At 38.5% G+C, this 12,961-nt stretch overlaps 1 protein-coding gene across 6 annotated transcripts in view; it reads right to left on the bottom strand.

Moving 5' to 3' along the window:
* The window catches only part of MAGI2 (membrane associated guanylate kinase, WW and PDZ domain containing 2), a 771,045-nt gene that overhangs the window by 44,155 nt on the left and 713,929 nt on the right, over positions 1–12,961 (bottom strand). For all 6 annotated transcript variants that reach the window (XM_032182540.1, XM_032182497.1, XM_032182505.1 and 3 more), the window contains 2 exons: positions 6,041–6,226; positions 3,056–3,281 (listed from right to left, as the gene is read on the bottom strand). In XM_032182540.1, the coding sequence (XP_032038431.1) occupies positions 3,056–3,281; positions 6,041–6,226 (412 nt within the window). The remainder of the gene's footprint in view (positions 1–3,055; positions 3,282–6,040; positions 6,227–12,961) is intronic.

Here is a 12,961-nt window from a genome sequence, read left to right as displayed (position 1 = left end):
AGTTGAGGCATCCAAAATCAGTGAGCACTTCTGAAACATGAGTGTAAGCAGTTTTCCCTCAGGTCACACCATGCAATTTTCCAGCTGCCATCAGTGAGATCAGGATTAGGCTCCGAGGGACAAGAACAAGAAAAGCATCCTGATTTCCACTTTTCCTGCCTGGAAAATGAAACTGCACTTAAAACACCCCACAATACTCACTGCAAAACAGTCCACTGAGTTTATCAAGTGCCTTCTCTAGTATAAAGCTTTCTATAGAGTAAACAAAACATCAGTGCAGACATTCATAGCCCTTCTGTTTCATTGATGTAAATGATTATTATTGTGAGCTTCTAAAGGTTAAAAATGGATGCATTCTTTCTATTAGCTGTTATCTTTTTAATGGAGGGTATTCTTTGATATATGACAAGTTAATATAGTGTGTATTCTTACTACATGCTCCCTATAATAGTGCCTGGCTACAAGCCTGCAGGCCGTATCAGTATTCATGCACAGAAGTAACTCAGGGTGAAAAGAAAGTGAATCTGCTTAATGAGGAATTAATAGCAAATAATCTATTGCTCTCATTGTTAACTGAATAAAGGAAAATGACATTTCAAAGTAAATGGAGCTTTTGTAGCACAGCAGTTAACCAAGTGACTATATATGTATATGTACACATGCAATAAATACACGGACACATCAACTGTGAAAGTGATTTTGAAAAGCACTTACTGATTAAAATAAATGGCAGTCTGAATGAATGAGTGCATTGTTTTTGCTCATGTTAATATATCCCTGAAAAGATAATCTAAATAATCTAAACATTTTAAAATGCTTTTAGATACATTTCAAAATGTCATTATTTAGTGCAGTTACAGTACCATTCTGACAGGTCTTCCTACACACCAGCTTGAATTAGCTTGGTGTCCAACCACACATGAGAATACCACAACTATTTCCCTTTTCTGGACTTTTCTGAGAAGATGGAAATAACCCGCTGCCACATGTTCTTTGCCTGTATGTGGCAACTATAATATGACCTGCATGTATACATAGATTCCTCTTATTTTCTCTACCCAGTTTCATGATCTATTTCACGATCATGAGTAAAAAGAAGGTGTACAAGCAGTCTTCCTGTGATAACTCAGCCTTATTAAAAGTGAAAGAAAAATACTGATTACTATTCCTAAGATTCCATCTTTTAGTATTTTAATTTTGATACAGAAGCTTGTATGCAGCTATATAAACCAGATGTAGTCTGATTTATAAAATCTGGTGTATAGTGACAGTGTATGAACTAGCAATAATAGACCTTCATCTGGAATAAGAGCTCTCATTAGGCAGGTTCCCAATATACTACCACAGCTGTTTCTCAGAAGATGATGGTTTTATTTACAGTTGTAGGCATTGTGATTTTTTTGGAATAAATAAACAGAGACATGATTAACTACAATTTACACTTTTCAGTTAAACTATTGCAAAAGTTCTTTTTGGAACTTTAATTACTAAGGTTTACAGGTCCCTTCTGAAAATTCCCAATTCAATAGACATTTAATATTGACTTACAACTGCACAGGGAGACTTTTGTGAAAGCTTTGTCCTGCATTTTGTTAGAAGCATATGTCTGCTAGGGGGTGATAATTTTTAGGGAAGCATTCAATGAAATATAAGGGAAAGAAATTTGCCAACTGTGACTAATTGAGAGAAAACCCTTTTGGGCAAGTGGAAGTGCTACATCTGTTAAACAAGGAGAACCAGAGGGCACAATGCCTAACTCAAAACTGAACTCAAGTACCTCCTGAAGCAAGAAGTTAAAATTCTGCTACCAGCACCTACTGTTTGGGGACAAGGGTCTTGACGAGGTATGTTAGTTGCTCAAGATTAGCATATAGACAGTCTGTGTAATCAGCCTCATTTCACATGCCAAAAATTAATCTAAAGTGTTGATTGGAGATCACATAAAGTTGTATCACTGCACAGTCTGAGTGTGCTTTTTATATATACAGCTGTTAATACAGCTGGTCACCAATTTTCTATCCCCCTGCTATTTCATTTCCATCACAGATAAACTTTGTCAATGAATATACATAAATAACACAAGAAATTGGCTGGAAAATGATACACCCTAGAGAAAACCTGTTATAAAGGACTGGAGAACTCTGACCAGCAAAAGAAAATGACATGTAAGATAATGAAAAAAGACCACCTCATGATCACATGTTGATAGACCTATGTTTTGTAAGTGCTGATGATATTATTAGCAAAGAATAGTTCCATATTTAGTTGCCTGGCAAAAATACAATCCCAGGGGACCCTTGAAGTCTGGACAGCTCCTTGTTCAGAATAATGTTAGTCATAAGAATCGTAGAATCACTGAATCATCATAGGATGGTTTGTGTTGGAAGGGACCTTAAAAATTACCCAGTTCTAACCCCCTGCTATGGGCAGGGACACCTCCCACCAGACCAGGTTGACCAAAGCCCCATCCAGCCTGGCCTTGAATGCCTCCAGGGATGGGGCATCCACAGCTTCTCTGGGCAACTAGTGCCAGTGCCTCACCACCCTATGAGTGAAGAATTTCTTCCAAATACCTAATCTACGTCTGCCCTTTTTTAGTTTAAAGCCATTCCTCCTTTGCCCTGTCACTATACCCCCAACAATGAGTCCCTCCCCAGCTTTCCTGCAGGCCCCCTTTAGGTACTGGAAGGCTGCTGTAAGGTCTCCCTGGAGCCTTCTCTTCTCCAGGCTGAACAACCCCAACTCCCCCAGCCTGTTTTCACAGGAGAGGTGCTCCAGCCCTCTGGTCATCCTCATGGCTCTCTGGACTTGTTCCAATACATCCATGTCCTTCTTGTGCTGGGGGCCGCAGAGTGGGATCTCCATGTGGGGTTTCACAAGAGCAGAGTAGAGGGGCAGAATCACCTCCCTCGCCCTGCTGTCCATACTGCTTTTGATGCCCGACACTCACAATTCACCACCAGCGAGTGCAACCCCAGCAGTACTGGGTGTCAGGGCCCACCAGGCTTCATGGGCTCTGTGGAGCAGCAAGGTCTTGGCACAGCCATAGTCTTACCTGTTCTCATGTCCCTGCAGCTGCAGGGGCTGCGGGGGCGTGGGCTGTGCCACGGGGCTGTGCTGGGCGACGGGGCTCTGCTGCTGGGCCAGGGGGCTCTGCTGCTGCTGCTGCTGCTGCTGGGCCAGGGGGCTCTGTTGCTGCTGCTGCTGGGCCAGGGGGCTGTGCTGCTGCGCCAGGGGGCTCTGCTTCTCCGAGCTGGGGGCTGAGGCCGGGCTGTTCAGCTCTGCATAATGGGAAGCTGGAGATTAAAGAGCTGTCATGGGGCAGCATTTAATAACGGGCAAAGGTAGACAATGGTCATCGTCGGTCACTCTCCACCCCTGGAAAGGTATGTTTTGTTGCTTTTGCTCTCTTGGGTTATAATTAGATTTTAAGACATCTGAGGCTAATGGGCATCTCTTGAATTTCTCTGGGATCTGAAATCTTGGCCAACTCTCCACTCTGGTTGACACCTTCATAATTTAAAACCCAAATGAAGAGGGCAAACAGCTTCCATGTGTCATGGTTTCTGTGAAAGCCTAGAAATACTGATATTTGAAAACTTTTTATTTTGAGAGAATGAACGATTTTAGTGCTTTCAGCGCTATTATGGGATGACAGACTTGACACAAAAGCTGAACCACTGGTGTACTTGTGTTAGCTCCTGCTGTTTGAGCTCAACAAGAGTTCCCTATAATTTAACATCTTTGGGGACTGTGAGCAGTAAAACCAGTCTCAATAAATTCTGACTAACCAGCTAAGCTGACGTATTCACTGTATTGGTGCCAAACGACCATGGCTTCACATAGGGCCACTGCAGAAAACCAGCAACCCTTTTTCCAAACAATATAAAATGCACAACAACAGAGAGGCTGGGCTAGGAAATGTGGCCTCATGGTCTTTACAAACAGGGGATGCCACGGTGCCTTCAGGTTTTCCCCTGCACCAGGGAAAACACATTCGGCACTGAGCTTATATCAAATGTATTTCTCCCAACACACTGGCTCAGCATTGCTCAGCATCTGCCTGTTAATAAGCATAAATGAGAGAGATTCCCATTGCAAGAGGGCAGAGTACTGCACAAATAATCACATATGCATTATCAACAGCAAAGGTACACGTTGTACTTTTTTTGTTTCTGCTTGCAACAGAATGAGTGAGGCCAGCATGGCATGGTACAACATGGCTAGAAAAGACATGTGCATGGCTTAGTACCCCAAAAAGCAACAGGTATGCATGATTCTGCTCTCGCCTAGTTTGGCATTTGAATCCAGTTTGAATTCTGATTTTTTTATTTTTATTTTTTTTATTTTTAGTGAGTGAGTTTGTCCCCTGTGACTGTGTGTTTTTAATGGCTCTCTGCTTCTTTAATTTATGCTCATAATTGTTCTAAAAATTTTGGTTACTTTATTAAAAATCTTTTCAATTTAGGCTTAATTGTCAAAAAAGCTTGTACACTCTCACTTAAAACATGCCTCATGCAGGCATAAGCAATACTTGTCTGTGTAATTACTATGCTTAAGGCTTTAATTGCCCATTTTGCATCTGTGAGCCTCTTCTGTATTGCAGAGTTTCAGAGGCAAAGATTGGGAATATTGTCCCTCATTTCTACATTACTCTCATAACTATGGATGAACAAGTCAGATCATAAACTGCTTCTAAAGCTGCTTTGCATTTATATGGTATTTTTCACCTGAAAGTACATTACAGAGGTATTAGATTTTTTTTTTTTTTCCTAATTTTATAAACTGGGAAGCTAATAGCAGAAGGCAAATGAGGTGTCCAGTGTCATATAGCCACATGGGGAAGCCATGACTCGGACACAAACTGTTCCTCACCACCAGTACCTGAGTACATCTTGTATCATGGCATCCAAGATGTACCTCTGCTTCCCTTATAGTTTCAGGACCCCATTTCTAACACAGAAATACTAGCAATTTGTTAATATGCATAGTTCTGTGTACAAGGGAGGCCTAAATAAACTGCATAGACTACATGTAGCAAAACTCTTGTTTGTAGCTGCTTGCAAAACTGAACTCCAGTAATTGTATGCCACTGTCTTTCTAGCTCTTTGGGATGTTTTTTGAGCCTGTGTGTGTTTATATGTTCATCCCTTTACTTAATTCATTAAAAAAAGTAGATATGTGCCCTTAGTGGCAATCCGTGGCCAGTGTCACGCTATTTCCTTGTCTCATTGCTGGATGCAACAGTACAAAGTGAGGGTCACCTAACTCCAGCATGGATCATTAAGTAATTACATTACTTGCTGTACGTGACATTCCTAGCTCTGATGGTATTTGTTAGTGAGATGTAAAGCCATGGTCTTATTAATACAGCACAATTCATATATCGGTACAGCAGGTCACTAAGCTAAAAAAAGCCCTGAAACCAACCTCAAAACCCATTAAGCTGACATCAAAGGATCTCCACTGATAAGCTCTGCAGTAATGAACAGACTAACGAGTCTGTCCCCTTATCCTCACCTTACTGATGAAATAATTTAGGATTCACCTCTTTCCTGTCTTGTGCACTTATCCTAGCACATATAGAGGAAACTACCAAATCTGAACTCTTCCTTCACATTGTTTTGTCACAGCTAGCTGGTATGTGAGCATGCCTGCTGACAGCCATTGTGGTTCTTCGTCAGTCACTTTGCTTACATAAAGGTTTGGTTAATAACAGAGTACAAGGGGAGGAAGGGGGCTCTTTGGTAGGATGTTTTTCCATGTAGAAGGCAACTTTTCCAAATGACATGAAAACCAACTCTCCATAACTCTGCTCTCTCTGTTTCTCAAAGTTTGCTTTAAATACCTTTTTCATAGCAAGAAACCTTTTCAAGAATTCAGATAGTATTCCAGCTGGTTCTAAGGCTGTAATTTTGGTGTACTGTATGTTACAGCTGAAAATGTGAAACAAAAGATGTTCTTTCAAGCAGTGACATAATTCAAGCTAATTGGAGGCTACTTAAAATTTTCTTCCTGTTTTTAAGGGCCATTGACTTACCCTCCTGAGGAATGATGCGAAGTGTTACACTGAGACCTGCGTCTTTAATTAGCTTCACAATATCTGCATGAGGCATGTTAATAATAGACTGGCCATTCACAGCTAAGATCCGGTCTCCAACTTTAAGTTTTGCGCAGCGATCCGCAGGACTTCCATCAATTATTCTCCCTATTTTATGGGGTACAGCTAGACAAGGAATAATATTTAGTTAGCTTATGCAGCAGTAAGTGATGATGTTCACAAACAGAAGAAAATGAGCTCATTTAGAAGAAAATTCAATCTTAAAGATACTTTGTTCATAAAACAGTTATTCTTATGAAATGTCATTTGCATGAACTCAGAACAGATTTTGCTAAAAATTCAGAATTCAGATGTGCATACAAGGCACATACATACAAAGCCCAAAATCAGTTTTATGGTTCAGCTAGTTTACAAACCTGATATGTGACAAGATAATAAACAATTCAGGAGAAAAATAAGGCATTAGAACAGTGAAGGGTATAAACTCGCACAATAAGTAGTAGTCATAAGTCGTCTCGCACCTCTGAATTTACAGAATCCCTTTATTTGTATACTGCAGAAGAGACACTACAGACATGATTTATTTTATATACAAACTGATTTTATTACTGAAAGTGCCCAGGGTTTACTAAATTTTTCTCCTCCTCCACACAAATATGTTAACTGATAAACAGAAATCATACAGAAGATTTATAGGGATGTGCGGTTTTCTAATTAGATACATGCCAGCATGAATTTGCAGTTAATTATGAGTGTATAGTCACATTTACTACATCAAATAAACACACGCATTCTCAAAACTTTACAGATCTAGTTCACTTCTTTGCTCTTTGTGGTTCTCCATTTTCCTGTGTGCTCCATCTGTTCCCTTATTCTGTCTTTTCCCATATTTCCCATTGAATTTTCTAAATTTTACTCTAAATATTTCTTCTAGAGTTTTTTTCCCCCTATTATTCAATCATTTGTAACTTAGTAGATATGCTATAGCTGACAATTCTTATCTTTCCATCAAGACTCTCCAAAGAAAATGCTATTTTCTCTCCATCTACTAGTCATAAACATGCTTATCACAATTCAATTTGACTATTTATTCTATTAATATCATAATAGTGTCATAGAGTGTAATAAATTCCACACTTTAGTCTTGGCACGTTTGTCTCAAAGATGCTCAGCCTCACTGTCCACCTCAAACTGGTGTTACAGCAGTGCATTTTTTTTTTCCTTTAAAATAATGTATCCTAAAAATACTAACATCTAAGGACAACTTCAAAAAAGTAAAACAAAAGATAAATCATACATTTCCTGGAAATATCTAGGCTATCTAAGCTATTATCAAGCAAAGCACTAACAAGAGATATGTTCAGAACACTCTATCACCACAAAACAAATTTCTCAGTTCCTTGATAAACGTTTCCTGAAGGTGATGGTGACAAACACAGATTGCACATCTCATGCAAAGTCACAATATGCACAACTCAAAGTGACTTTTGCTTCTAATATGGATGAAAGCATTGCTTACAGTGTTAAAAATATTTTTTCTGAGAACTAAAAATATTAGTGCTCTGAAATGCAAACCATAAATTGCATGCTTTAATCTTGTAGTTCAGGTAAGACTATAAATTTAATTATGCCTTTAGTAATATATACATAGCTAGTTTACTTCAGAAATGCTGCTTAGGAATAAGCACCCAGTTTACGTTGCGGTGCCTGAAGCCATTCTATACATTAAAATACACTAAATATGACTAGATGACTTTGTACAAAATTTGATTTTATTTTGCCTTTGATGTAGACCTATAACTGCCACACACACACATCAGATTAGATTCCCCAAATAAGTAAAAGAGTAACTTGACAGCGAAACAGTTCACATTTGCACAGAGCCCTTCACAAAATCAGTTCTTAAAGCACGACATCAAATCACATCAGCTAACACTAAACCGTGGCTGTTGCTGGTATGCAAAATGAGATCTGTCTAAAATTTCTGTGACTGTACAACACATCAGTAGAGATCAGAAAATAAGGCTGCCTTATATGAAAGAGCAAGTAATTTTGTAGGAAGAAAGAAGGGGAAGCATTATGGCTGAGATGCTATAGCTAAAATTCCTATGCTTGCCATTCATATGCTTGGCTGAGATGCTATAGCTAAAATTCCTATGCTTGCCATTGCAAACTCTACAGGAGATGTTTTTGATAGCATAAGTAACTCAAGTTCTTTAAGGGACACAACTTCAGTTGTGTCCCTTAAGTGAGGGAAGGGAGGGCAGGAAATACTATTAATACACCAGCACAGTTTTTGTTGGCATTCTTGCACCTGATGAGTGAACAGAGCAGATGTCCACATTTGTGATGTCTGCTAAAATCAAAGCTGGAGGTAGGAGAGCCATGAGAGTCTGATTCAGCTCCATATCCTGAGAAACTGAAATGGAGGAAAGAGAAGGAACTTTTCCCCACTTTTTCTGCCTCTTAAGACTTTGCCTGACTGATAAAGGTAAATAAATGTTTTGGTGTTAGTGCACTTTGTCCTGCAGTGCTATGAAAGGATCAACAGTAGGTGGCTTTCAGAACAAAGCTCATGTCTGTCAAACAGCTTTTTCTACTGCACTTTGTTTTTCGAGTATTTAATGCTCCTCGTTTGAAGCTGTATTGGTTCAATGTGTTGCCATACGATCTTACTGCTTGTTGTAAGGCGTGGAAAGCTTTTGCTGAAGGAGTCAACAACTCTATCAGGTTGGCAAGGAGTCCATTGGAAAGTTATATCATGGTTTCATGGACAAATGTGGTGAATTACTATTGAAACCCACAGAAATCCAGCAGAAGTGGGTTTCTGTGCATTTCTAGATAATATGAAAAGTTTGCTTTCTGACTCCTTTCCTTGCATTAACATCCCAGGGATCTTCTTGTCACTACTTGCTCTCTCCAGCAGAGCTCTGCCTGAGTCTCCTCTTAAGCTACATTACCCTGGCCAGCACGCTCCCTCCTGCCTTGGAAGGGGAGCCTTTATTTAAGGATTTATTTACAGGCATGTATGCTTCTAATGGAATTCTAAGGTTATCTGATGTGCAGGTTGTTTATGAAAATATGAATATTATTATGTTAGAAGGCTTAATTTTTAAGAGTCTTTGGTGGTGGAATACTTACTGTGAAGGGATAAGATAGATCTACTCACAGGGGATTAATAAGGTAAAAGCTAAGGAACAAAGGTAGAAAAGAGCTGTGAATTTCCACAGTGGAGATTTTTTATCATTCAGAACAGTTACATCTAAAACTGGCATGGAAATGCTGCAAAAGTGGCAGTACCGAGTGGGCTGAGTGAAGTGACAGACAGGATCTCATGGGTAGAAATGTAAAATGATGCACATGGAGAAAAAATAACCCTGGCTAAGCTTAAGCAGGGATGGATCCTAAATTAATTATTACTACCCAGGAGATCTTGTAAGGTGTGTCTACTTCTCTAAATACATAAACTCAATAGAATAGTAAACAAAATTTTAAGAGTTAGGAAAAGAATAGCAAATGAAACAAAGTATTGCTTGTTTATTATTGCACACTTGAAGTCTGAATATTGCTTATAGACCCAGTATTCTCATCTCAAAAACATAGCACTGAACAGGCAAAGATTGAAAGACAGCGTGGCAGTCAAAAGCAGAAATCAGCCTCTGTTCATTGAACTTGGACTGTTTTGTCAATGAACTTGGATAAGAGAACATGGAACAATCATCTGGATGGCCAGGAGCATGAATAGATTAAAAGGGATTAGACAAATTCATAGGAGCTAACTCAATTGCAGATTAAATCAGAAACCTGTGGCTTGGAAAGCTGAGGACAGCGTGGAGCTGCATGGCCCATCGGTCCCTTACAGCATCGCAGATTGGTTCCTGGGAAGCCTCTTCCCAAGTTTGGCATTTCATTAGGGCTTTATTAACATATCAGATCTTCTCTTATATTGCATCTCCAGTGGCTTATTTTTATATGAGCAGAGCAATAAATAATATAACGTTTTAACGGAAGTCCCCCATCACTTGACTGGTGATAAATGATTTCACTGGGCTTTAAAAAGTCTTACGAATTTATTCAGACCTTCAGATTTCACCACAAGCTGTTCTCCAAGCATATACAATTTGAACAATGGCAGCATGTACCTGGATTAGACTCTGCAGAGAATTTGATCCACTTATTCCAAAACAGGGGTACCTGAGCAGCATTTAAGATGGGCAGGGTATACAGAAACATTTAGATTTTTTTTTTTTTTCTTTCAGGAATCCTATTATTCAAGCTAAGAGAGAGCACAGAAGATAAGATGGCCCTTTATAGGACAATTAATTTCTTAGTTCTCTCAGATTACACAGTGAATGAGACTGGAAGGGAAAATATTGTGGCAAACAGTGATTTATACAGACTTTTATTGTTGAAAATATGGGATATTAATCAGATGCTATTTATATGTATATTAAACATTCAGATCTTCAAATTACATATAGATTTTTTTCCTAATACCATCAAGTGATCCAAAATGTGATATTTTTGAATGATGGATATGAATATCTAACATAAGAGAAAATAATTCTTCCAAGGTCATAGCCATAATCCTAGACATAAAGAACCTAGTACAGAACAGCAAAACTGCAGGAGAAGTTCCTAACAATGGATCTCATGATGGAATCTATTTTTTTCTGCAGTGCATTTTATAAAAAAATGTCACTTCAGGGAAGTTAGAATCTTGAGAGCACCTCAACTTCTAAGATTTTTGAAGCCATCAACCTCGCTCCCTAAATCTCCCTCAGATGTTTAAAGCATTTTTGTCAGGACTGCAGTCTGACCCAACACTTGCACCTAGCAGCTGATGCTTTCCCAGAAGGTGGTTAATTGTGCAATGATCAGCTCTAAGCTCATAATCAAAAGAGAGATTAAATCAAATAATGACGATACAAAATGATTTAAAAAAAATCTGCATTTAGGAAGTGGGTAAGGTCTGCTTTCATTAACTAGCTGATTTGTACGTATATTAATATTTTTATTTTATAAAATTGTCCACTTTCACTCATCCAAATTAACATCCTTTCCACACCTTTACATCTTAGAAAAGAAAGAGTGAATTCTGTGGCTTTACACCTGAGGGTCCATATGCTTGGGTCACCTCTACACGAAGCCAGAGCAGCTGCTGAATACAAATGCTGTTTCTAACACTGTGTATTTCTGTCAAGCCAGTTGCTTTCTATTTTTTTATTTTTTTTGAAATAAAAATGATTTCTCCTCACTTGTGAGACACATAAGCTAGAAATAGTTGGTTCTAACAAGATGTTACCATGAAAAAATGCTTTTCTGTTTGACATCTAGAATTTTCTTTATTTGGTTATTTTAGTTATAACTGTTGAGACTGTATTTAGAAAAGAGTAATTTTCCTGTTTTTGCACTATGTAGTAACAAAATGTCAAAAATGATCAGTTAAGGGGGGAAAAAATCAAACCTGTACTTTATCTATTAAACCCTCTGGCAGATAAATTCTTGTGATCTTTTTTAATGTTAGCAGATATAGGTAGTAAACCAAGCAAGTGAACCTTCCTGAGCCAGCTGTCCTTTTCAATGTTATACAGCTGAACCCATGAATATTTATTATGTCCTCAATTCTCAAAAGGTGCAAGAGTTTTCATTCAACCAGCAGGCTCCAGCATATCAAGTTTTAATTGGAAGAATATATTAAATGTAAACATCAGTAGTTTCATTGCTCCTGAAGAATATGAAATGTAGGAAGCTTGTATACAGTAGAGTTTCTGTCAAAGCTAATCTTAGAATCAAAATAAAATATGTTCCTGAAATTTATGATTTTTTGTATGTCATACTCATTTGGAGAAAAACAAAACCAAAACACCTGTGGCATGCTGCCTACTGGCAAATGATTATACACCCTTTTGATTATAAGTTGAATGAACCTATGAACTGAAACATCCTATTGTGTGCTGATATGGACCATATTTACTCACATAGCATGGTTTTGTCACAGGCGTAAGAAGCTAGGTGTGAAAGAGTGCATATAACTTAGAAATCTGGAGATCTAATAACATTTAGGCAGCAAAAAAAAATTGATGGATATTAGGTACATAATTCAGGCTTGTCATCAAAGCAAAATGGAGCCCTACCTCCATGAAATCATTAGCAAAACCTTGATTACCTTGATTCACTAGGTTTCTGCTAACAAAGCTTTCACAGTTTGATCTTTGAAAACACATGAGCAGCCCCCCTAGGTCCGAATAACCTACTCATGAATAAACTGGAGGACATCATTCACCTAGAGAGAGAACTGGTGTGGCTAAGATCCTCCATGCTTTATTCTCCAAAAGGATCAAATAGACAGTTGAGTAATTCATGCCACAATTCATGCAGCAATGTGCTTTCAGTGATATAAAAAAAGATCTCTTTTATCTCTTAAGATTATTTTATTATTATGAATTAAAACTGGAATAGTTCAGACCTCCAAAGATCATCAAGTCCCACTGCCTGACCACTTCAGAGCTAACCACAAGTTAAAGCATATTTTTGAGGGCATTATCCATGACTCTTGAGCAATGACAGGCATGGGGCATCAACCCCCTTGCTAGGAAGCCTGTTCCAGTGTTTGACCACCCTCACAGGAAACAACTTTTTCCTAATATCCAGAATTAGCCTCCCCTGGTGCAGCTTTATGCCATGCTCTCACATCCTAAATTGTATATATTGTTTTGAAAAACTGACTTGTGAAGCAATGTCTTTCAGCTCCAAATTTTAATATCAGTTTAAACAAACAAACAAACAACAAAAACACCACAAAAACAAAATGAAAACCAACCAAAGACCAAACCAACATCAGAATGTGCCTTTTTGAAGCTGAAGAGACAGGACAGCTCAAGCCTGAATATCAAAGCC

Source organism: Aythya fuligula, chromosome 1 (genome assembly GCF_009819795.1).
Source record: "Aythya fuligula isolate bAytFul2 chromosome 1, bAytFul2.pri, whole genome shotgun sequence".
Classification (NCBI taxonomy): Eukaryota; Metazoa; Chordata; class Aves; order Anseriformes; family Anatidae; genus Aythya; species Aythya fuligula.
Note: the sequence above shows the minus strand (reverse complement) of the source record. Positions and strands in the feature narration are given on the sequence as shown.